Source organism: Marmota monax, unplaced genomic scaffold (assembly GCF_021218885.2).
Source record: "Marmota monax isolate L192 unplaced genomic scaffold, Marmota_monax_Labrador192_F-V1.1 WCK01_AAM20220418_F8-fsc00114, whole genome shotgun sequence".
NCBI classification, from domain to species: domain Eukaryota; kingdom Metazoa; phylum Chordata; class Mammalia; order Rodentia; family Sciuridae; genus Marmota; species Marmota monax.
In genome coordinates this window covers 1,478,717-1,504,347 of record NW_026694943.1, presented here as the reverse complement: position 1 = coordinate 1,504,347, position 25,631 = coordinate 1,478,717, and the positions used below count along the sequence as shown (strand labels likewise).

Genomic DNA, 25,631 nt, shown 5'->3' with positions numbered 1-25,631 from the left:
TCTTAATATATTTTAAAATCATAAGTCAAATTATAGACTTTTAAATAAAATGTGTTCTATTACTTTGAAGTTACAAATTAACAAGCAGGATATGTTCTATCCTTTTACTTGAAAAATATGCCCTATAATCACCAGCTTAAGATTTTTGATCCTTAAACCCCTTAGCATTCTAGAACTTGGCAATGATGTGGGAGAGTCAGTCCCTGGCTCTTCCCCCACCCCAGGTCCACCTTGTGCTGTAAGGAGCCTCATACACACATGTGTGGATATCCCAGCCTGCAAATCAAAGCTCAGTCCATTTTACCACCATCCAGACCATGAAAACTGCTATTGGGCCACTGGGGCAGGGCATTCTGGCTCCAGGGTGGACACATTCTCTTGGCTCTCCCAATTCTTCACCCTAGGAGGAAAGTCCACCAAAGGCCAGAGCAGGATCTCTTAAGTGTAGAGCCAGAATAAAGGCCCATCTTGCCTAAACCTCACTGGAGAAGACCATCTTATGGGCCAGGAGGACTATAGTAGTTTGGAGTAAATAATTCATGCAGTTGGGTAAGGATCAGCTCACGGCAGCATGAGAATTTGACAATAAAAAAATCTGAGCTTTGATCATACGGGTCATGGGAAGTTCTGAACTTTTGCGAGGATAGAAAGAGATGGTCAGACTTTTGTGAATAGGGTGGATGAGCAAATGGGAGTGGAAACAAGAAGATTGGCAAGGTTAGGGCAAAGTCAGAGGAATAAAAGCAGAGGGACAGGAACCTATGGAATTTCTACAGAGCAGAGATGATCAGTTAGATGTGGGGAATGAAGGTGATGGAGAAACCTGGCCAAAGATACTTCAGCAAGATAAGAGGTGGCCAGGCTGTTAGGTGCCTGGTAAGTCTCTCCTTCCTCTGAGACAATGAAAGCATTCATGGGTGAGCTTTGAGCACGGTTCCAGTGGCCAAAGCCAGGTCTGGCTTGTTAAAACTCCCATGAATCTGAATCCCTCCTTAAGCTCTTGTCAAGTAAACCTCCTCCCCTGGAGCACCTCATCTACTTTGAGGCTGAGCACGAGAATGGAACTTTGGCTCTGAGTTCTAAGTCATGTTCACTTTGGGTTGGAGCCGGCAGTGGGGGAGGGGAGAGGATGCTGTGGACTTTAGTACAACACAGGGCCCCGAAGCAAAGGGTAACCAGTGCTTTCTGAGGCAGGCGTGCCAGTCCTGCTCAGATAAGGTAACATTCATCACAGAGAAGCAGCAGAGGTTGCCAGGGTGGCGTGGGCCCCGGGCTGCCTGGATTTCAACTTCTGCTCTGCCTCTCACCATCTGTGTGACCTGGAAAGTCCGTGGCAGAACTTCTCCAAAGCCCTGCCAGCTGGGGTCTGTTGTGTGTCCTGATATGGGTGCTGGCTGGAGCGGGAAGCTGCCCTCCGGCGTGCCACCAGCAGGGAGATGAGGACCAAGCCAGGGAGTTTTTGGCTGCTGAAGTCAGGCACCCACCCCCCTCAGAGGCACTGGATGACAGTGCTGAGATGGAACCAACGAATTCAAGAAATTTCCCACGAGAAAACTAGGCCTATGGATTTGTGCAATTCAGTGAAAAAAAAAAGTTCTTTATATTTTCCATATTGGAACATAAAGTAACTTTTGGCAAAAACCTCGTCATCGTAACTGATTCTTTTTCTCAGGCAGGCTCTTACTGTGACCATCTGCAGCCACGTGCTAACTGCTTGTTTGTCGCTAGTTCTTTTCTCCTCTTCCTCCTTCCACCGTTGCTTGGCAGCTCAGTTTGTTTTTCATCTCAATCAGTGGCACATGATCTCAAGCAGATGTTTTCAAAAGTGCTTGACTTTTAAGCAGAGTGTATGCAGTGGCCTCTTGACAGTGCCGCTTCGCTCAGCCCTGGATCTGGCTTGCAGATGAGGGTGTTGGGGTGCTCATCAGCCTGGGAGCAGGGGCTTGAAGAGCTGCCAGTGCTCCAGGTCCTGGGTCGGTTTCCTCCGGGTGTTAGTGCCTGGTCCTGCCTGGAAGCACCTTAGCATTTGTGGGGACTCAGGCTCAGCACAGACTGGAGAACCAGCAGGCTTTAGAGCCACTAGACCTCTTCCAACCTTGCTTTCACCACAGGCTGCATGTGTGATTTTGGACAATGCTCTCAGTTTTCTTATCTGTAAACTGGGGATAAGAACGGGGACAGTATCTCAGAGGCTACTGTGCAGATGAAAAGTAATAACGGGGCAAAGCACTTTGCTTCAGTAACTGACACCCATTACTGAGTGTCACTGAACAGATAGATCCTCAGTGCACACCAACAGTGGAATTATTCCCATCTGGATTTTTTAAATCCTTACAAAAATCCTATGTTGTGAATGTCACTATCATGGTGTTATGGACAAGGCACAGAGAGGTTAAGTGACTTGCCCAAAGCGGCACAGTGATCTGGCTGTAGAGTTTTTCTAGGTTGCTATTTGGTGTGAGATAGAGCTGTGCAGTACACCACACACAGTAAGTCCTCTGTGTTGAGTGTCAGGGGTAAGCGCTTTGCAGCACAAGATTTCTTTTAACTCTGAACCCAAACTCCCTAACCATGCTCTGGGACACTATTATTATTACCTCCTGATAGAAATGAGGAAAACCAGAGAGTCCGAACAGGGTCAAAGACAGGAAATTTGCTACGCAGAAAGGCTGATGCCCAGGCCTCTTTCTCTGCACTGCAGCCACTGCCCCCACCATCCAGAGCTGGCTAGACCTGAGCAGTCATTGCACAGAGATGTCCTCAGATGCCAGTGGGCTTCCGGGAGACACGTGAGATGGAGCCCACGTGTCCTGATCCAGCCTGTTGATTTGTTTTTGTTCCTGGTATAGTAATAACAATATCGCTCTCTGCTGTAAGTAATTCAATGCACTTCGTGTTTTTTCCCCTTTAGCCACAAGTCTTATAATAATAAAGTTCCCCAAATGAATAAATACTAGAAGCCTAGTTTGCACGAGTATGAGAAAGTACACAAGGACAAGTAAACAAGACATCTGGGCACTTCTTTTTATAAAATAAAAATATCAAGTTAAAAAAAAAGTGGTAAGAGTAGACATGGACAAGTAGTCCTGCAAATTCCTTCAGGTTATCCATATTCTGGAAAATTACTGTCCACAGTTGCATATTAGATGTTATTACTGGTTACAGGTCTGCCAGGAAAAAGTTTTTTTTTTTGTTTTTTTTTTGATTTAGGTATTTTTGTTAGTTTTGCACCACTGTATGCCATGAGAAGAACTGAAGCCATGGAAAATTCTGGGCATGCTCTGCAAGTTGATTGTAACTGATTTTACATCTGAACTTTGCGTGTGGGGACACAACTAAACTATACCAAAATTTATCATCAGTAATAAGGCAGTCATGAAAATCTTGCTTAATATTGATGCCTGGAACAGGGCTATTTGTTACTGAGTCTCATTCTTAAAAGCTAAACCTATTACACGTTTTCTCATTAGCAACCATCGGGAAAGTGCCTATGTGTGTCCTCATGAAAATGCCCTCTTCCCTCTCCAGGGCACCCCGGCACAATGGAAAGGCTCTCAGTATTAGCTTTGGCTGAGCCAATTTGAATATGGTCTTATCCAACCTTCTTTCCTTCTGGAACCTCTGCCTTGGTGTGACGCACGTTTTTTTAAATTTTATGAACTTCCAAAGAAACTGAAATTTTCCCACTTTGGCCAAACCAGGAAAAGTATTGTCTGAGTTTCCTACAGGTTTCCAAATGGGGCGATTTTCTTCCAGATATTTATTGGATTTCAGTTGGAATAACACAGGTGGTTTTAGGCTCCAAGCTACGTAAGGCTGACCGAGACATGAAGCAGGGCCAGCGGCGCCCCTCTCAGGCAGCCTGCCTGCTGAGGCCAGAGGTCCAGGTCTCCAGTCTCCAGTCCAACTCCCCACAGAGCCAGGTGACAGCACGGCGGAGTCCCCAGAATCAGTCCAGATAAAGCAGGCATCTCTGGGTTTTGGGGAGGGCCACCCGACTCCCCAAAGTGCTCTGCCCTGGACTAGATAGATCTTCCAAGTCCACCCCAGTGATGAGCAGAGAAGGACGAGGCACAAGATATGGGTGAGTGCAATGAGCATGATCATTTTCTTTGTCTCCCTGTTCAGTTCAGTTTAGCAGAAACACACAGAGTCCCTTCAGGGCTGTAACAGAGGCTTGAAATCTCACCTCTCAGGCAAAGCAATGTGATAATATGAGAATTGCCCCCACACCCCATCTACCCACTAATTCTCTCAGAACTGAGAGAAACACTACACATATATATTTAGGCACATCTTGGGATTCAGCTGAATTTATGCCTAAATGTTGCTGCAAATGGGTCTTGTGGGAGAACAGAGCTTGGAAATCATTACTATCCTGAGAGATAATGATAGCAAATGTACTGAACAAGACACTGGGCTGAGGGCTTTATGTGCATTATCTCATTTAATCCTTAAGACTTCTCTTTGGGGCAGTACTAATTTTAATCTCTGAGAATGAGGCAGAGAGATGAAGTAACTTATCAACTTTCATGTAGCTGATAAGTGAAGGATTCAAGATTCCAACCCAGGTTGGATTAACTCCAGAGTCCAAGAACTTAACCACTTTTGCTCAATTGCACTTATCATTTAATCTTCTATATTAACATGGAAAAATGAGGGACACATACGCATTTTGTGTGAACATGCCAACTTTTTAAATTTTATGTCCAAAACGCATGCACCATTAGTTTCTATCAATTACCAAATGCACAAATCAGAACTACAACTAGGTCCAGTGTCATGAACCATGGATACCCCTGTCAGAGAAAAAGCCAGCCTGGATATATTGTACTGGATGTGGAGTGACAGGACTGTCATAAAGGTAATCATGTAAAAAACAAAATCTGCCATTATCAACTTTTTGAATTTCTGAGGAGTTGTTTTCTGCTCTGGCTAATGATGAGCAGGCTTCTATTCATCATTTCCAGTTTTATTCTCCCGGGAGCAGGTTATCAGAACCATCAAACCAGAGATATAAAAGACTAGGAAACATTTAGTTTCAGAAAATAATGGCTTATAACCCTAGTAAATCAAAAGAGTGAGGGGAGGGGGGATAAACTAGACAGTTAAGATGCCAGCTGGAGATTCTTTATAGTTGGGCCTTGTCAGGGTGTTTGCAAGTTTGAGTATTGCAAATGATGGTAAGAAATCTGCCCAGGAGATCTGAAGCCTCCAAGCCCACATAGACAAAAGATAATTACAAGACCCTGGAACTACAAGTGACTTCTACTGTAAGTAAGCCTGCTTTTAGCTCTGGTCAGTTGGTCGTTTATAAGAGCAGAGGCAGTAAAGGTTTAATAATGCCTGTATGGGTCACTTTCCCCCAAATACAGAATAATTACCGCATCTTCTCCCAACACTCGAATGCATGAGCGCTTGCATGAGCTCTGTGTGTGTGTCAGACACACACACACACACACACACACACACACACCCTTTGGCCAGGGAATTCCAGGCTTCTGTAGCAATGATATCTACATTGAACCACTGAATTATATTAATTGAAATGATCTTTGGTCTTTAAAGTTGACCTTTGCTATTCATTCTATCATGGAAAATGTACTTATCTCCTACAAGCCAAGACCAGAGATTCTTTATCTTGGATTCAGGGACGAGATCCCCTGACAGACCCAGGAATGTCAACTGGGGAGTCGTCCTACACGTTGCCTCCTGTGGAGACAGTTTCCATTTTCATCAGCATCACAGAGGACCTGAGACTCATGCAGGGGTCAAAATGCCTGGCCTACAGGGGTTCTGACAACCCCTGCAAGACTTCAAAGGGTCACTTCATTTGAAAGTGACATTTCTAGAATTTCATGCAAATAGGAGGCTCTAGTCCAGCTGTTTTTTTTTTTTTTAATAAGCCACACAACAACTTTGGGGAGGTAGGGGCAGGGCAGCATAAGGCACGGAGGATCTGAGGTCTCCTGAGAAGCCTCCCTGAACTCCCTGAGCTCCCTGTGTGGGGCCACAGCCTGCCGCTCCACAGTCCCCTCAGCACAATGCATGGCTTGGGCTCAGGAGCTGGCTGTGAATATTTTGGGTTCAAACTTCACACTGTTACTTTTTTTGCACACTGTTTTTTGGGACCTTGGCCAGATGAATTTCTCCCTATCCTATTTTTCCATCTGTAAGATAGGTAGATAAAACCTGCCTCTCAAGAAGATTTGTGAGGATTACATCAGATAACGGAAGAACATGTGTGACCCTCGCCCTTGAAACCCATGGGATCAGATGTGTTTTGAAATTTAGGCTTTGGGGTTTCATACATGTAATGTATTTGCATCCTCTGCATGATTTCATACCACCAGCATTATCCATAACCAAACATTTGAGTATTTCTATGGCAAAAACTGTATGAATATTCAGAGGTATGAATCCCCTTCAGAGGTATGAATCAAGATTACAAGAGCCTCACACAACTCAGGACAGGTTTAGCCACCCAAAGTGTTCAGTTTTCAAGCATCTTGGTCTCTGAGATTGAGGACCTGCAACTGTAGACCTGATTTTTCTCTGTAAGTACTGGTTGAAGTCTACTTTGTTTGGTTCCCAAGATTCTAATTCTTTGTTGAGTCACATGCCTTGGCTTGTCCCACATTTACCTTTCTTGGCATTAGCACCAGCTTGGCCCCCATGGCTGAACCACCACCCAGGTATATTTTCTCACCTTCATGCTCATTGGAACTGTCCTGGCCTGGTGGCCTTTCTCCTGTGGAGGCTCTGGACGAAAGAGACCCTTCTCTTGGTTTTGTCCTAGACTTCCAATTCCTTGCAACAGCTCTGCTATTTCAGGGGCTGACTGCTGCCTAATATATTCCCCAGGAGCTATCAGAGTCACTCCTGGTTGGTTGGCTAGTTAGAAGAACACTCTTCCCTGGGAGATGAGAGGGGACATTCCTGGGTCCCACTCGGGTGTGCCTGAGAGCTGCTTCCAGGAAACTGATAGTGACGCAGCAAATCCACTTGAGCACAGCACTCCTGGCCCATTCCCCTTCCAGAGTGTCCCAAGGAGAAAGAATGTGGCTCAGCGTCTGTCACAGCTGAAGGCGACACTTCCATCAGCATGGGGGCCATTCCAGCAGAGGGCAGCTGTCGAAGTCTGCCTGCATTGTACCATATGGCCACAGACATGTGCCATTCAATGTCAGTGGAGTGGAAAGAGCAGACCCAGACACAAGGGCCTAATTTCTAGTTCTTTCCCATACTTTGTGATCTTGGGTAACTTTAAATTTTCTGAGCCTTGGCTATAAAACAGGGTCTTGAGCTGTCTATGATCAGGAGAATGGATATAACCCATAAGAGGCCCTAATAAATATGCACTCTGTTCTTTTAAGGAACTTCAAAGGCTTTTTTGAGCTGTCTGGGAGGCTCCCAGGGGCGGGACCATCTCTTCTCTTTGTATTTATTTCTAGCCAAGAGTCTGGACCATGACAGGTCATGAGCTATTGAATAAATGAATGGAGAATGGAATTGCTTCCAAGATTGTAGCATATTTTAGTTCCTCCTAATTCCAATATCCACATTAGATTACAAGGATGCTCCAGTCATAGGTCACTTCAGGATCCAAACAGCTATATTTCCCTCAGATGTGGTCAGATGGTTTGTTTTTGCCACAATCTCTTCATTCAATACCACTCCCTTCATAGTGGACCTTTTAATTTTGCAGATTGATAACACAGCCCAATGACTTGCATGAAAAGTATTACATTTAAAAAAAGACCTCTCAATTTAGAGTACTATTTGAAGACCTACTACAAGTCAATATCCTTTCCACTGATCCTCGACTATTATTAATTAGAACTTAATTTAATCCTAACATTCCTGTGAGTTCAAGTAGATTATAACGACTGAACTCTGAGAGCTCATGCAGTCCCAAGACTCCAGTGGGAGCCTTCACATGGGTTTTGAAAATTAGGACACATTGGATTTAAAGTCTTGTTTAAGAAGCTGTGTTTAATTATTCCCCACTCTCTTAGAGCAGGGAAGAAACAGAGTGATCTCTAGTTTACTAATGTAGAAAAGAATGACAATCTTTTTATAGCATTTTCAGATACCCTCAGTTCCTTTATCTGCAAGAGGAGCACCAGGAACTTTGCCACACCCACGTGGACCCCAGGTCAAGGGCTTGGCCAATTGCGACAAGCCACAGCTTTTGGAGAGAACACTGCTCTGATATACCGCAAAGTTTCTTTCCAGGGCTCATTTCCCTTAATTCCGAGATGTGGTCTAGCAGTAAAGGAGGTGACACAGGGTTTTTGTTCAAGATCATTTTCCTTTCTGTCTGATGTTTACTTTTGCTCTCTCTCTCTCTCTGAAAGAAACATCTAAGAGCGAGGGATACAGTGTGTGTGCTCTCTTGAAATGCATTTTCCCTTTCCTATCTATAATGGAGTAAAACCAAAGACAGTCTCCAAAAGCAGCACTGTGACCAGAGTCTGAGTAAGAGAGGAGGAGCAACCAAAGGTCCATGAGCCTGGGACAGCGTAGCAGGGAACAGTGGGGCAGCTGTTTGACCATTCAAATAGGTATTTATTACGATGCCTCTCTCCCTGGGAATATACAGATGCTGCAGGTAAAAATGTTGCTCTAGAGTGTTCAGTCATAGAAGGTGAGATGCTCAATATGACCAAAATCGGTGAGGATGAAGTGACTAATAAAGTTGTGTAAATTCCCCACACTTGGTCTGCAAGACAGGCCTTTGAGATTCAAGAACAAGTGTCCATTTAATTTAGCCAAGCCCTGCATGCTCCTCCTCATGAAAAGGAAAATGTCTCTTAATTCCTGTTTTCTGTCTATTCCCTTCTTTCTCCATTAGGTATCATCTTAAATTTTCCTTAGGTAGAAGAAGTACATGGTCACACAGATGCCCTCGTCTGCTTCATTTCTTCTGGTGATGGGGGTGAGTGGGGGATGGGAGCAAGAAGACACCGCCTGATTAATATTTCCATCACAGGAGAGGAATTGAGCTGTGAGATGAAGGCATATTAAGGAATAGCTCCCAGACAAATGTACCTTGTGAGTTCATCTTGAATCATCTGACATTACATTCACAAGGAATCAAAATTCAGGTGATTTATACATTCGCATTAGGTTCTATTAGTATTAATGGGAAATACGCATGTGTATCAATACACGCATTAGTGAAGTCAGACTCCCTGAAGGGTTTCCGCTTTGGGGTGAAAGCAACTGTTATTTGCATCTTCTCCATGAAGGAAATATAAATGTGCCCATTAAAAAAGCGTTCAATACTCCATACTCAGCAGAAAAAGACTTCATTCTTAAAAGATGAAAATAAAACTATATTTTGTATTTGTAATGAAAGGCATACAGAAGACAGCCATATTTTATTACTATTATTTATAATTTTCTATTCAGGATTTATTTTTATTATCAGCTGTGTTCAGTTCATCTTCCATGTAGTGAAGTGTCCCATCCAATCCTTTATTCCCATGTGAAAGACAAAGCAAAGTCCAAGTTTGGTAGTGATTCATGCAGAGAGGCATTCCAGATATAGAATAATAAACAGCGTCAAAAAAGACATTTTCTCTAATCCACAAGCAAGAAAAAAGGAAAAACTATCCTCTACTTTTCTGGGGGAAAAGGTTTAAGTGAAATTCAAGGCAATAAGAACCCACAATTTCTTAACATTGTGTCAGTAACGATGGCTTCAGGAACCCCATTCAATGGCTTACCCCACCAGGAGCCTGTCCTCTCACAAACTCCAGATTGTTTCAGGTTAGTTCTACTGAGTGCCATTGTGCTGTTGAGGGTTAATATTTCCATCACAGCAGATTGTTCTTAAGCCTCAAGGGTGAAAAATAGCTTCTTCTGTTTCTGGCTTCATTTGTAGACCCAACAATGCCAATGAAGGAAAATGACCCTTCCCAGGCCTCACTTCTTGTCAGCAGGTAAGTTTTCCTAACAGCCCTCTAGCAGACTTCCCTTAGTTCGCATCACGTTGGCCGGCCATTTTGGTTTGCATATGGGCCTCCCTCTTCTATGAGCTCTTGCAGGAGTTTAATCCCTACAACCTTATAATAATGGTAGGATAAGGGTAGAAACTTAATCACACTATGGTGCTTAGGGTGGGCCTAGTGTGTTGGCATCCTGGTGGTTTTATAAGCACAGGGAGAGACCCAGATACAGACTCAGGCACACGTAAACATGCACCCTCCCTGCCTCTGCAGCCTTGGGACTCTGCCAGCAAGAAGGTCACCATCAGATGTGGCTTCTAGTCCTTGCACCTCCAGAAATGTGAGCAAAAATAAGTCTCTTTTCTTTACAAAGTAGCCTGCCTAAGGTGTTTCATTATAGTAATGAAATGCTGACAAATATACCAACATTAGGACAAGTTCCTCTTCCAGAATAAGTAAGTAGAATTCCCTGATTGGGAGTTCATTTTACCATCCAATTCCATGAGCTTCAGATACAGAGAATGAAGAATCTGCCGGTAAGTAAGCAGGAGTTGAACTATGGGGGAATGGACTGGTGGCCATCTGTGTGGGCCACACAGTGAGTACCAATCCTGTGATCCTCAAAGGAGTTCTTAAAAGCTATCATAGACACCTGGGGCCTCCCTGGACTGTAGGAGGGACTGCCAGGGTTTCTCTTGAAGCTGATTCATTACAGTTTGTGCACAGGTTTGAATACTAAAGATGTTCAAGGCAGGTCAAGCTACAGTTTCTGTTTGGCAAATTGAAGATAAACTGTGAGCAGACTGCTTACACTACATATGAGAATGCACCAGCTGACTGGTAGTTATTTTAAAAAGGAAAATGTTCAGGAAATACATGTTAATACAGTTTAGATTTGGGGTGTCATAGAACAACTAAAAAGTGGAAGGAAATGAGTCTTTGACATCTCGATTTCTCCATTCTGCTCCCCCACTTCCTAGACCTCCCTGGAGCATACGAGGTCCCCATATTCTGTCATACCTTCTCCCGGAGCCTTTCTGCACACTAAGGTACAAATAACTAATGACAATTCAGTTGCCACCCATTTCATGAATAAGCTTAGTTGTGTGGCATGATGGGCCTGAAGGAAAGGGAAAGAATTTGAGAACTGATCATTTTTGGAACAGAGATCTGACCCCAAGAAGGATAGTCATCCGTCAAAATCATAGTGTATAGATGGCCCTGTATAATACGGAAGCCACTCACCATACGTGGCTTTCAAGTTTAACTGAACTGAATTAAAACCATATTAAAGGAATAATGTGTTCTGCTGTCACACTAGCTACATACCAAATGCACAACAGGTACAGGCACCAGTGGCAAATGCAGAGATGGGACATTTCCATCAGCACAGAAAGGTCCATTGGAGAGAGCTGGCTGTAGAAGGAAACCAGCAGGATGTGACAGCTGGTGATACTTCCCAGGAAACTCCAGCCTGATGAGTGTAGAGGCTCCTTTGGTGCTAATTTGGTTGGGTAGGTCTGGTTTATTCATCTGTTTTGAGGCAGGAACCTAGATGGTGGCTGGGTGTCAGTGGGTATACAGTGCATAAATTAAAAAAAAAAACTGTGGACAGGGTGGGCATCTTTGAGTCAGGGATGGACCCCATTACCAATGTCACATGGGCTAGCCAAGATGAGAGACACTGACTACAAAATCACTGTGGTTAGGTGACTGAACAAATTGAACTTAAAATAATGTATTATGAAATTATGTTAATTTGTATTAATTTACATTTTAAATGTATGGCATGTTGCATTATGCTAGTGACATAAAATTTCTTTTAAAAAGAGTTACCAAAATTTGAGCTGGGCATGGTAATCCAGTAACTCGGGAGGCTGAGGCAGGAGAATCGCAAGTTTGAGGCCAGCCTCAGCAACTTAGCAAGGCCCTAAGTAACTTAGTGAAACCTTATTTCAAGAGGAAAAAAAAAAGGCTAGAGACTTAGCTCTGTGGCAAAATACCCCTGGGTTCAGTCCCTATTATCCGCCCCCCCCCACCCTGCTGTGGGGGGGGGCAGAGTTTGAAGGAGTAGCTCTAAAGAAAAAATTAGATAAAAACTAGTATGATAAAAATGCTTGGGCTAGGACTATAAATCAGTGGTAGAATGCTCACTTAGTAGGTGCAAGACCCTGAGTTCTAACCCTGGCACCACACACACACAAAAAGTAACATGGCATGTGGTATGCAAAAACAAGTTTAAAAAACACTGATGCAAAGCATAAAAAAACCAAAAAACCAACAAACAACTGCCCTAAGAATGTGTTTCCAGGTAGGGGCAATTTGTATGTCAGATGCTCTGGGAACAGTGTTGAATGCTAACAATACTTTTGGGGGACCATCAAGAGGCATTGATTTCATTTAAAGAAATTAAAGTAAAAAAAAAATAAAGAAAATATATAATTTTTGGTCAAAGAAAATGTTTAAATATATAATACTATTTGTTTTCATACTAATACAGTTGTAAGATATTTAATTGTTTTTTATGGAGGAAGGGTTTCAGAGGTCAAAAGTGCCTAGGCCCCATGAAAATCACCGTGCGGACCATTCTAGCTTCCCTTGGGAGGAACCCTGAGGCAATGGGACACAGGTAGAGCTTGCACAGCAGCACCACCAGGGGGCGTGGTGAAGCAGTAAGTAATGAGCAGAAGGCCTGAGCCTAAGACAGAGATGGCAGCCTCTCCCAGGTGTGCTCACTGGCTAGGTATGGAATGAGCTCAGCTTGGGTCAGCAGACAGGGTGCCTGGTTGGGTCCAGGTCCTCTAGACAGCAGGACCAACCACTGCTCATATGATTATCATCTGCTGTCAGGATTGGTTCTGGGAGAGGGTCAGGGGTGAGCCTTCAGAATGAAGTATTTCTAGGAGTGCGGAAAGGCCAGAATAGACAAATAGTGGGATTTAAGGCATGTTCTAGCAGGAAGATCTATTGGGTTTATGAAGCCCTGAAATCACACCATAGGGATGAGGGACAAATACCTAGTGGCCTGAGTCATGCTGGTTATGACTAGAAGAAACACAGAAATGATAAGCCCACACACCTCTTAAACACAAAAAGTAACTTAGGAATGCTGTTTCATATTCCTTTTGGATAAAAGGAGTTTCTGAAACAATTTCATAATACACTCTGAAGGCAAAGGCCAATGGCCCACAAAGTGTGAGGGCAAGTTACGGCTGTCCCTAAGACCTCTTGACAAGTCCTGGGAGGGCAGAGTATAAATGCCATTGCAAGTGGGCAGAGTGTGGCCAGAGGCCAGGTGTGCAGACCTATTCTATCATATCCTACGGTCGCTCTCCTGTTGCCGGGTGAAGCGAATGACTTTGATAAATCACCCTATTATAACTTGTGATAAAAGCAGCAGGTACTTAGGGAACTGACCAATAGACAACTGAAAAAGACAAATGGCTGTAGGAAGACAAGTGATATGAGTCGGGAATTAGTGATATCCATTGTGAGGAGAGCGGGACAAAGCACACCAGACAGAGATGATATTCCAGGCTTGTGGACATTCATTGATTTGAGTCACCTGACAGTCCAGGAAAAAAGTCTCAATCACTAATCACATATGTTGAAAACCCCTAGAAAATGATGATACATCTTGTAAATGCAAGGTATTATTAAGACTAAACCAAGCGAAGTGGAAAATTGAAGCAATTTTCTGTATACTTTCATTTGGGCCTCAAGCTCTGGAGCATTTGGTCAGAATATTTTTTTTTTCCTTTAGCTAAGTGGTCTGAATACTTACCATAGTGATGTGTAGAATCAGCATAAAGGTTATTTTCTTTTTCTAAAGTCTCCAGCTTTTAGGGGGAGTCAGAATGACTACGCAGAGATATAAACAAGTCTTGGAGCTACTTCTCTGTAAGACTCGTCTATTTTGTCCTGGTGGCTAAAGCTGTTTCTACAGTAGCACCCAGCACCTAGTCCACAAATCGCTTCCTTCTTAAAACTCAAGGGTTTCTGCAAACCACATTAAAATGGTCTGTAGAAAGTGTTGCCCCACATTTTCCACTACGTCAGAGTCTAGCCACATGGGTCTGGGGCCTTGGTGGTAGGGTGGGAAACACTGGTGGTTTCAGTGTCCCCACAAGTCTGTTTAACCACAAATCTATAATGTGGTTCGGTAATGGAAGAAGCCACAGTGGAGAGCCAGGGTGAACATTCACTACAATTTTTCTGGCAGCTGTCATCGGTCAACAATACCCAAGCTGAGACCTCTAGTTGCCAATACATGCCCATGTTCCCAGGGTGGAAGGGGCTACCAGTTGGGAGGAGGGAAGGGGGCAAATAAGAGTCTCTCTCCACTGGACAGAATGAAAGTGGAGTGAAGACTGAGATTTTGAGGAATTAATGAAGAACTCGTGGATTCACAAAAGGGATGGAGAGGCAGGTTTCAGGAAGGAGTGATATTGTGCAGACCTCACGTGGCACACAATAGTTAGCCCATTTTTACTTCAAGAAATCTCACTCTCACATTCTGCAACAGCTGCCACTGTTTGGATTATGAATAGCAATAAGCCATATGGTGTGGCAGGAATGAATCACACATATTTTCACATGGACAAATATTATTATTCCAAAATATAAACACGTCAATATAAGTGTTTTTTCTCCTGGGAGGAATACAGCTCCTGATCTCAGTTATAAGAAAATGACTCAGTCTGTCTGTGCAAAAATTACCTGCTAAGATTATTATTGGGAAAAAAAAAAACAAAAACCTTGCACCACAGCCTTCCCCACATCGTTTTCTTTATTTGATGTGATGGAGGAGAAACAGAAAGGAAAGGGAGGGAGAGGAAGAAGGGAAAGAATAACCGAGCAAATGGAAAGATGATGTGAGAAGGGGGCACACACTGTTCCTAGCTCTGCCATCTGGTTGGCTGTCTCCACTCCAGAACTCGCATAATGGAGAGAGCAGTGTGCTTGCCCGGACATTATCACGCCAGATACCTAACAGCCAAGAGCAGAAGGCAAAAGTGGAGAAGACTCAATCAGGCCATTTAGACATGTCAACAAAGGGTTCTTCTGAAGCACATTGCTCACTCTTTCTCTCCTGAGGACAAAGTGCATCTCCCTGTCAATGTCATCACATTCTGCTGAGATTCCCTAATTCTTCATTTGGTCTTCCCACTTCCCACTGATGTTTCCACTTTTTCTTTATTCTTCCTTGCCCCAGAAATCCTTACTTAAACTTCTCTTCCAGAGAATGTCCCCCTCTTGGTGACAGTGGTTCTTTTTGGCCTTATTCCTTCATCTCTCTTTCTGCCAAGGTGAGGTCCCTGCCTCCTAAGACTTTTTGTCTGGCTTCCCAGGTTCCTGGGGGTCCCCTTATCTTCCAGAAGGGGAACAGCCCACGGGGGCTCAGGTGGGGCATGTGTGCAGAGAGGGGCAGCTGAGGTACAGTCCTCTTTTTGCCATTTAGGTCCCATGGCCACCGGAAGTCAGCTTCACTAACATGGAACCAGAACTGTATCCTACTGAGGAAGACACTTTAGGAAAAAACTGCACAGTCTGTTTCCACAGTAGAGCAGATGACTTTTTAGTGGTTCCCCTCTCCCCGTGTAAAATTGCACACTTATTTCCTATATGTGAACAAATGGATTAACTCACCTAATGAGTGAGCCTATGCTCATTCTTTAGAGTTGGAATCCTATATTATTAAAAAATAAACTTTAATCCAGCTTCACGTGTTGCTTGGTCACCCAGTCCATCCATGTGGATCTCAATGTCATGTCCTCTGGCCCTGGCTGGCACCTTTGGTATCACTACCATATTCCAGCCCCCCAGTGGGTTGCAGGAGGGATTTGTACACCCAGAGTGGCCTCTTCTATCAGGTGAGCATTGTGGGTTGCTCCACCTGCTCCACCTGAGTGCAGTCTTGAGGTCCAGCCAGGAGAACTATAGTGAAGGCATCATGGGACAACTGGGTACAAATGCTCATTTCCAGGCCCCACCCTCGATCACCCAGTCAGAAACTCTTGGGTGGTGGTGGTGACATCCACAGGGAAGAGCCCAGCCATCTGTCTTAATCACCCTTTAGGGAGATTTGGCTGTGGTCTTGACTTTGAGAATCACTTCTGGGTTCAGTTGGTCCCACTCCCACTTTGTAATGCCTGTATTAACTGTATCCCTCCTCACGTTTTAGTGCTTAAAACCAAATCTTAATATGATTGCATTCCTTTTAGAGTAATAAAGAGACATTGTGAAGATTAAATTAGATAATATCTATGAAAACCTAGCAGTATCTAGCACTTACTAGAATTGTCATTCACGTCAGTGAGCATTATATTTTCATTAATACTATTATATCAATGGGTTTTAAGTTGAAATGGAGATTTTTATGTAGGATCACTTTCTACTATCAACTCTGAGTGTCAAATACCCTACAGTGGTTTTTGCCTCTTATTTCCAACTCATATATTTCCACACTAAGTATTAGATGGAAATCTAGAACCTATATTTAAAAAAAAAATCACCAAAGTGGTGGGACTGAAACATCTTACCACCGGGCAGGAAGTGATCTTATGACATCAGGCAAATGCTCAAAAGGTTTGGGGAGGAGGAAGGTTCCCCAAGAGCAAATGAAGCGGCAACCAGGGTATAGCTACTCCAAGGAGACTAGAGTAGAGGAGCAAGAGGTGAAATTTACTTCTAAAGTTTTTCTCTATCTTGAAGAACCCGGGTCTCTCTTCCTGGTCCATCTTCCAGTTCTAAATTCCCTACAAAATCTCCATTCTTTTTCCATCTCTGATAAAAAGCTATTTGGAATGTTACTACTCAAAAAGTAGAAATGCCACCCCCATGTGAGGTCTGCATTCAAAGTCACTCGGTAAAGGATTCTGACTTTCATTCAAATAACTGCTCGAAGACAGCCAAGAGGTTGCCCTTCACGTTGTTCAAGAGCGACACCAATCACCCTGCCTTGGCACGCACATGGATTTCTTGCAAGGATTTCAGCAGGTGTTTTCTGAATTGCATCCAGAATCACACTGGACAGAAACATAGCAGAGGTCACATCAATAATGATAAGCGGGATGATGGCGGCCCCCTCCTGCTGGCCCTGGGAGCTGGCGGGGATCACAGTGCCACTCCGAGTTTCCAGCCAACAGCCAATGTCACTTTAACATATTCAAGACAGAGACTAACTGAGCCAATAGACCAAGCCAGAATCCTAAAGAAATGAAGTGAGGCTCGGAGAGGAAAGGGGGCAAAGAAAAAAATACACAAATATTTTATCTTACTAAGTTCCTCTTAGAAATTTGGGACACTTTCAATACCAATGCTTAAAATGTTGTACCACAAATGCTTAAAATATTGTATCACAAATGCCCTATTTCCATGTCTGCTTTAAAAAAAAATCTCATCAATTAGAATAAAGGAGAAAAACTAATTATGAAGTGTGTTCCTTCTCGCCATTGCAAGTAGCAAGGACAAGAACATGAAATATAACTCCATCAAAGCTCACAGTTGAGAAATACTATTATTCTGGAATTCCCGAGATTCCTGCTCTCAGGAAGACCTGCCCAATACTCCCTTTGGCTGATAAGCATCTTTTTACACACTGGCCTTTGCCTTTCTCCAGATTTCCAATCTTCTTGAGGCTGTATTGAAAAACAGGCTCAAACAAACCCCCCAAAGAGGAAAAAGCATGAAGAATGCAGAGCAAGACTCAATTTTAATTCCTGTACTGTCGTCAGTCTCCTGAGCAATGTTAGGAATGTTACTTTACTTCTCTGTGCCTCAGTTTGCTTTTCTTTGAGATGGGAGATTAGTTAGATCAGGAGTCACAAGCAAGAAAGAAATTTCTTCTTCAAAGAAATTCTGTCTCCGGATTGTTAGGCGAAATCTTCTGGATTTTAAATGTGGCTTAAAATATACGTAAAACACCACAACCGGTAAAAACACTATGTAGGTCAGATGGAACGTGATTGTGGTCCTGAGAGTCTTGCCTTCTATGATACATCGTTTCACCCCAAACAGAAGCCCCGTCAGTCTAAGCCCACAACCCCTTGATTTGCTTCATTTGTGCATTTGATGTGCCAACTCCTTCCCCTTGAAAACTCTCAGGTGAATGCTGCTCCTCTTTTTCCTGTAGATAAGAGACACTTGGTTTGTGTCAAATGCAGCTACGCAGCATATGCATGAAAAAGTTAATCATCTAAAACTGAAGTACACTGCCAAGTCACCAGACACCAGTGGGTAGACATGTCACTGTGAATAAAAACAGTGGGGAGGGATGGGAGGCACAAACTAACTAGAAATAAACTAGGGAGTGAGGAAGAAAAATGTTTCGTGTTCATCAGACAGTAGCTGAGAAGCAGACCTTAGGAAAGCATGATATCATGAGTCAGCTGTGAAGGAGAAGCAGTTCTGAGGGAGGAAATGCCCAAGTGACAGTTGTGTGGCCTAAAAGACAAATTGTGACCTGATCTTTCAGGATAGGCACTGGTGCTGAAAGAACTTTCTAGAAAGGGCTTTGTTAACTCAAGGTACAGGCAGGGAAGTATGAAAAAGGTACACTGTCCTTTGCAGTAGACTTAAGGAGAGGAATTCCACTTCTGTCTTGTCCTGAGCAATGGTGGACTCTTTCCTAGACCAGATTCCATAGTTGGCTAACTTGCGTAGTTTGTGCCATACAGGATCCCATTGATCAGCTAGTGTTTCATATTTTTCCTTAAAAACATGTTTCTTTCTTCCTGTTGCACTTGTACCACTCTGGCCTGGGGCCATTCCCAGCTCATGAATAGGTCCAGTAACAATAGCTTTTGGACTGGCTTCTAGAACCTTCAAAACTCCATCTACGTTGCCAGACTGATTTTCCTTGAACATCGCTCTTATGCTCTTATCACTCCATTCTGTTGTTCTGGCACTTTCCATGGCTCCCATTTCCTCCCAAGCATAACTATGCTTCTACCTCCAAGCCTCTTAGGATCTTTATCTTTCCCCAGGCCCTCAAACATTCATTTTCCCTTCAAACATTCAGAACCAGGGGTGCTTCTCCCTCAACACCATTTCCTTCGCCTGGCTTCCCATCACCCTCCTTTTCAGATCCTGTCCATCTTTCTCTATCAGTTTCCCCGAGGAAATGATTGACTCTTACAGGGCACACTCCCTTCCATGACTTCAGAATTGTTATTCTACTTAATTTCCACACCATGCCCTCTGCCACTCAGTTCTATATGATTTTGTTCTCTAATTGTTACATGCATGGATATCTGGTCTCTCAATTATATGTTGACCTTCAGGAGTCAAGATCAGGTCTTCCTCCTCTGTGTTCTCGGTGGAAACAGCAGGTTTAGTATAGAGGCTGGGCTCAGTACACACTTGCCTGAGGTGTTCACAGGAGCTTATTGGGAAGAAGGGGACAAGGATTTTAGGCTTGAAAAAAGAAAGATGGCTTGGGTATGGAGATGATCATATAGGTCAACGTTGATCCACTTCTTAAAATAAGTGTACGTGGACATCGCACCTACTGTGAACTATACTCTTATGCACAGTCCATGCTTGGTGACATCATGATAGGCTGAACTATTATGCAAGTGGTGCAAGCAAAGACCTGGTCTACCAGCTGTCCTTGATGGTTTGAAGCTGCACTTGGAGTGCATCTCCTGAATGTGAACTTCCAGGGTCCATAATTATCCTCTTTGAGAGAATCAGTATCTAGTATGGGGCAAGAGTGAAGACATACAAGAATTCAGGTGCACTATGAACAAAGAATGATAGAGGACTCTTGCTGGGTGGCAGAGGAGGCTGGAGACAATATCTGACAGTCTGTATGAAATTACCAGGTTTGCATGGCAGAGGCTTCCATCACTCCCTCCCAATCTGCTCACTAACCAGAGTGTGCCAAGCCTGTTATTAAATCTCCATGCCTCACAATCTATACAGTGAAGATAAAAACCTGCTGACCACAGAGGTTGGGTGCATTCATTATAATAGGAAGACACTGTGAAAATACACCAGGCTCTCCCAAATCCACTTCTGTTGATTCAAACAGGCCCCTGAGCAGCCATCTGCTCATAATGGATTTTGGTACCCCTGTCCTGGGCTGTGCCTATCTCTGGGGGTCTGAGTTGGCAGGTGCTCCATCCATTACCCAGTTTGGATGGAGCTGAGGAGAGGCTGCCGAGCCCCTGCCAGCTCCCTAAGGCAGTCTCCGGGGCTGCTGACCTGGCTCTCTCACAGGAAGTTGTCATCCACCTGCCAAGGAACTGGTGACAATATGTGGTAGCAGAGGTGGAGCCAGGGGCAGAGGAGAGGTTCCAAGGAGAGAATTTTCAAAAAGGGAAGTTGGCATAATCAAGGTAAAACACAACAGTCTATCTTGATCTGCATGAGAGATGTTTATCTTCTAATTCTTATGGGCTCTTTCACGTGACTGTCTTATCTGGGAGCCTCCTTGGATGGGTTGGGGCCTCCATGCTGAGTGAAAAAGACCAAAGTTCACCTTTCAGCCCTTTGCATCTTTTCTGAGCTCTACCTTCTGCTGGGCCCACGGACAGTTTTAGGACACTGGAGCCCAGCAGAGATCCTGGTACTACCTTAGCTGCCAGATCCTTGGAGCACAGATAATCCTTCCTGCCTTGGGGGCATGTGGGAAAAAGTCCTGTATAGGACTTTTATATAGGCTTGTCAAACTCTCAGTAAAAATGAAAAAAAAATTTAATAACCTACATATAGGAACATAAAAATGGCTGAGATTCCAAAATACAATTTAATTGATGTCCTTGCTAAGTAAATGAGTGAGTGAAATGGATAAACAAAGGTACATGTATCAAAAAGTTGAATATTGATCTGACAATTGTGTCCATTTAAGTTACATATGGAAATAGCACATTATTTTTCACTCTCTTCTCCCCAAAAGAATCATGCAACCTAGCTCACCAGCTTGGATACAACCTAGCTCACCAGCTTAGATATTACCCCCTAAAAACAATCTTAAAACCTAACACACCAGAGAGAGTAAACACTCCTTAACAGATAGCAATGTGACTATTCTAGAAACCAGTGTTTTAATTTGCTGTTGGAGTCAGCTTCATGCCACAAAGGAAGGTCATACAGTTCATACGGCCAGGCAAAGGACACATGGGTCACACCATTACCACCAAAAGATAACTCATTATACCAACCTAAAATTCACCTATGTTTTCAAGCAGAATTTTCTATTTTCTATGAAGCTTGAATTCACATGAGGAAGGAAGAAACAAAATGATAATTTACACTATGATACAGTGAGAAAAAATAACTTTAAAAACACTGTAAAATGAGGCCATCTGTCAGGGTCACCAAGGTCTGGGAATGTCTGCCCCTCTATGATACTTTCTGGACTCTAGCAAGACATGGGAAGTAAATGCAGGAGCTCTTAGTGATATAAAGGGACAAAGGCAGCTCTGAATTTGTTCAGTTCAAACATCAAGACAGCTGTCTTAGACATTAGCATGCGCCTTCAGTATGCTCAACTGATCAAATCATATACGCACATGTGTATTGATACACACACATACATACACACATATGTGTAAATAAAACCTTAAAAGAAATACAGCTAAAATCCACCAAAAATAACAATCCAACACAGAGTTCCAAGAACATTCATTTTTGAAACAGTAACATTTAGCCCGACTTTAGTTCCTTTCCACCAGTGAGCCATCTGGCTTTCATAAGGTCCTGGTGTATGGCATACCAGCAAGTTGTTCAGGATTGTTCATCAATAAAATTAAAAAAAAATTTACATCCAAACAGTGCATTAGAAAGCCATTTATCGTTAACATCGTTTGGTATCTAGAAGGCCTGTTTCATTTAAAACTAATGAGCAAGACCATAATCCTTTGATTATAAAGTCCCCTTTTATCTTAATTTCATAAAAAGCCACAAGAAAAAAATGCCCAGCATGATGTCCTTGATAGTTAAACACATCATTCGACTTACCATGAGTTTGCTCCAAAGCTCAGCTTCCCTTGCAAAAGGCTCCATCTTGAAGGGATAAATTTCTTGGTCTGCCTTGTCAAACGAGTCACATGGACTGCTCAAGTGACTGAGCACAGGAAGCCAAGCATTTCAGCTGAGGCACTTTCATAATATTGATGGTTGCATTCTCTCATAGCTGAGAGTCTTGGGAGAAATGGAATTTACATACGTTGGGGCAAGATGGGTGTGGGCATTTCCCACAGTTGTGATTCAAAATCGAGATATGTCTTATTCAAGGAGATAATAATATAACTCAAAGAAGAAAAGTATCCCCTAGCATTACTGCCACTTATGACAGGACAACTCATACTGCCATGTGTGAACGCACCACGCCTGAGCCACCACGCCAAGAACAATCCTTCAGTGGGTGGGGTAGATTGCTTCTGGCATTTTTAATTTTTTTTTCATGCCTGACTCCAGTAATTAAACATCTCTCAGCTCACTTTAAGGTGTGTACAGTATGCAAGCAGGGACAGCTGGATTGCAGGTAGAAGGCTACAAATTCGGAGAACAACTTATTTATTTATTTGTTTGTTTTTTGAAGTGTTGAGAATTGAACCCAGAGACTCACACATACCAGGCGAGAGCTCTACCACTGAACCATACCTCAGGCCTCTCAACCTCTGGCATTCTTGTGGTCAGAGTAAACCCAAGCTGTCTACCAAAAGATTCATTCTCTGCACTATTCTGTTAGAACAGGTAGAAGATAATTTCAACAGGCACATCAAGGTACATGTGCTTATAGTGCTCTCTTTTTCTGACAAGAAGCAGGATATAACCCCCTAAAAACAACCTAGAGAATTAGATCATCTGAGGCACAACGGAGATGGGTAGCTTTCTCATCTGTGTTTGCCCTGGTTACTTGAAGGGTCTCTCGAAAGAAACATCATAGAGGTCTAACAGCTCCTACCCACCACTCCCACAAGCAGAAGAAAACAAGGAAAGGCAGGGCCCAGGCAAAGCCTGAGGGTAGAGACCTAGAAAATTCTGGTAATTTCGTTCTGTGATCCCTTGATCTTTACATGTTCTATAAACACTTTTTGGAGTTTGGGAGCCAATGAAGTTGCCACGGCTTACAGTGAAATGCACAGACTGCTTCTCTAATCCCATTCCCTGTGTGTTCTGATACCGTCTCCCTTCCTGGGCCGGTTTCCAATCCCACAGGACTTCCTGTGTGCTGGTTCTTTACAGTAAAACAACCATAGCCACAGCTGAGCAGTACTCCCAAGCCTGGTGTGGCAAACCAGCAGCCAACGTCTCCCTGTTCCAACAGGGAACAGACCATTTGCAGTTTTCCTCCTATAGGGAGATTCATTCCCCATCTTAATATGAATAGAGCTTTCTAAAATGCTTAGTTGAATAAACTTTACCCAGGAAAGCACTTATTTATGTCTCGTATGGTTTCTCTACTTACTGGGTAGACCAAATTAGGATCATCCTTGCAAGATGAACTGCTTAAATATGCAGAAACAAATGTTTACAAACCAAGAGAACTGGGAACATGGAAAAAAGGTCAAGGAACAATAATTTTTCAAAAAGGAAAGATGATTTTGCTGGGGGGAGTGGTGGATATCTAAAAATCCTGGCTTACTCTTTATCCCTGGAAGCCCCAGGAAGCCTCCACTTAGTTGAACAGCTCTATTAACTGCTAGGCCTTCAGATCCAATCACTCAGGTGCCCTGCTTCATAACCCAGTTCACCTCTGTGCTGGTGTTTGTGGCCAGTGAGTCACACTGCCTACTGTGCAACTGTCCAAAAATACGTGAGACAACTCTTTAGGTCTGGCAGGGAGTCTTCTTCTTTTCTATTGGTGAAATCTAATGTTCCATCTGGTTTAATATGCATTTCACTGAGGATGGGTATTTGCACTTTTATAAAGACATATAAACCTGTGATTCTGAACTGATATGTATCTATCTCAAATTCAAGGACATCTTGATACATAAATGAATTCCTTAGCATAGTCACTTGTCAAGCTTTACAACTTTTGCAGAGCCACCTGCCTGATGAATGTTTTATAAGTGTGAGGTTTTATAGACTGTGTTTTATTAAATTGAGGGATACAAGCTCATCCCATTTGGCCTGGGACTGACTCATCTAAGGTCACTGGAATACAAAAGTGACTCCACAGGCAAATTTCAGTCCTCCTTCATAGATAGCAGTTATGAAAACCTTCCAGAGTCTTAGTGACTTTTACTCATTGGTTAACCATTGGTAAGAAAAGGAGAATGCAAAATCAATTTCCATTTTCCAAAAATTACACTACTGTAAAGGCAAGATAATGGTGCCTTGAAAATAAAAGTTGAGCTCCCCACAGTTCCTTGCACAGAAACAGGGACCTGAAGACCCAAAGTTTCCTTCTCCATAAAATGTTCACTCTGTTTCGTGAAGATAAAGCTGGGCCTTTGGTGGAAGGCAGTGCTGTTTATTGCTACCATGGATGTTAATAACAAGCTTTGGAGGTTCATTCCAGTTTTTTTCCCCGTTTTTTTCTTCCCTCTACCTATTTTCTTCCCTTTCGTCTATGCCTTGAGCTTTGTGGCCTTGGGATGTCCAAGGCAGATCAGCTGGCAAGCCTTCCTGGTTTGGTTTCCCAACAACCTGACTCCTAAAGGGGAGGTGGAGTCTGAAGGAAGGAGAAGTAGATCATTGTGAAATAAGTGATGATGGATGTGCTGGTCCGCTCGTACGAGGCAAAGTCTCCCCTGGTCTTGGAGCAGGACAGGTCAAAAGGTCCCAGAGAATTGTGACTTCCCAGGTTTGACCTGGGTGTGTCCAGGGCGGAGAAGCTATATGACTGGGATTTCCAGTTTCCCCCAAGATCCTCCTGCTTCTGAGGAACATGTAGGCCCAGAGAACGGCAGGGCATCCAAGGGCCACTGTGGGCTGGGATGCTAGGGAGACCAGGCCAGACCTCAGTCAAGTACTGGGCAAGCTTCCTGGAATCTGGGGAACCCTGGGAAGGGCAGGAGAGCCCAGTAAGGACAAAAATTAAATGTAACCAGTGGGCAAAGTTGCTTTAAAGAAAATAAAAATAAAATAAATAAAATAAAAATAATATCATAAAATAGAAATAAATAAAATAAAAATCTTTGAGGACAAAGACTTGTTATAGCTACCCATTCTAGTGCCAACAAAGGTGAGGTCCAATGAAGCCTGCCATTTTTTTTTTTCTCTGTAAGCAGGTGGAGTTATATCCCTAGCAGTATAACTAGAGAAATAGAGAAATCACTAGATGGTGCTATTTGTGACTTCATCCTGGTCTCAAGGTAATCTGGAAGTCTTAGCTCCTTGGATATTGCCTTGACTCTCAAAGTTGGGATTCAGGGTGAGTCATTTATGCTATTATTTTATGACCCTGCAGAATCAATGGCAATGGGTAAAATAACAGATGGTGAGGTTTTCAAATTAGAAGTAGTTGTTATATTCATTGCAATTTTGGTTTTTGGACCATAAAAGAAAGACAGCATATCCTGACCAAATAAAATTCTATGGAAGAGAAAAAAGATCCACATAGGCTCAATTATCAAAGGCCCCACTGGATAATGAGCATGTAGTTGTCACTCCACAAATCTATCTGGCCTTGTTCTTCCAAGGTTAAGCACAGTGGTTTTTGAAAATGTACTGACACATGGCTTATGTCCATTACCATATAGTTTCCTGAACCAC

The 25,631-nt window shown here is 43.2% G+C and overlaps 1 protein-coding gene across 1 annotated transcript in view; it reads right to left on the bottom strand.

The window, feature by feature from the left end:
• The window catches only part of Sash1 (SAM and SH3 domain containing 1), a 291,235-nt gene extending 269,190 nt beyond the window's left edge, over positions 1 to 22,045 (bottom strand). Inside the window, exon 1 of the mRNA XM_058573608.1 lies at positions 21,924 to 22,045. Coding sequence (XP_058429591.1) covers positions 21,924 to 21,968 — 45 coding nt within the window. The 5' untranslated portion in view covers positions 21,969 to 22,045. The remainder of the gene's footprint in view (positions 1 to 21,923) is intronic.
• Between the last annotated feature and the right edge of the window lie 3,586 nt (positions 22,046 to 25,631).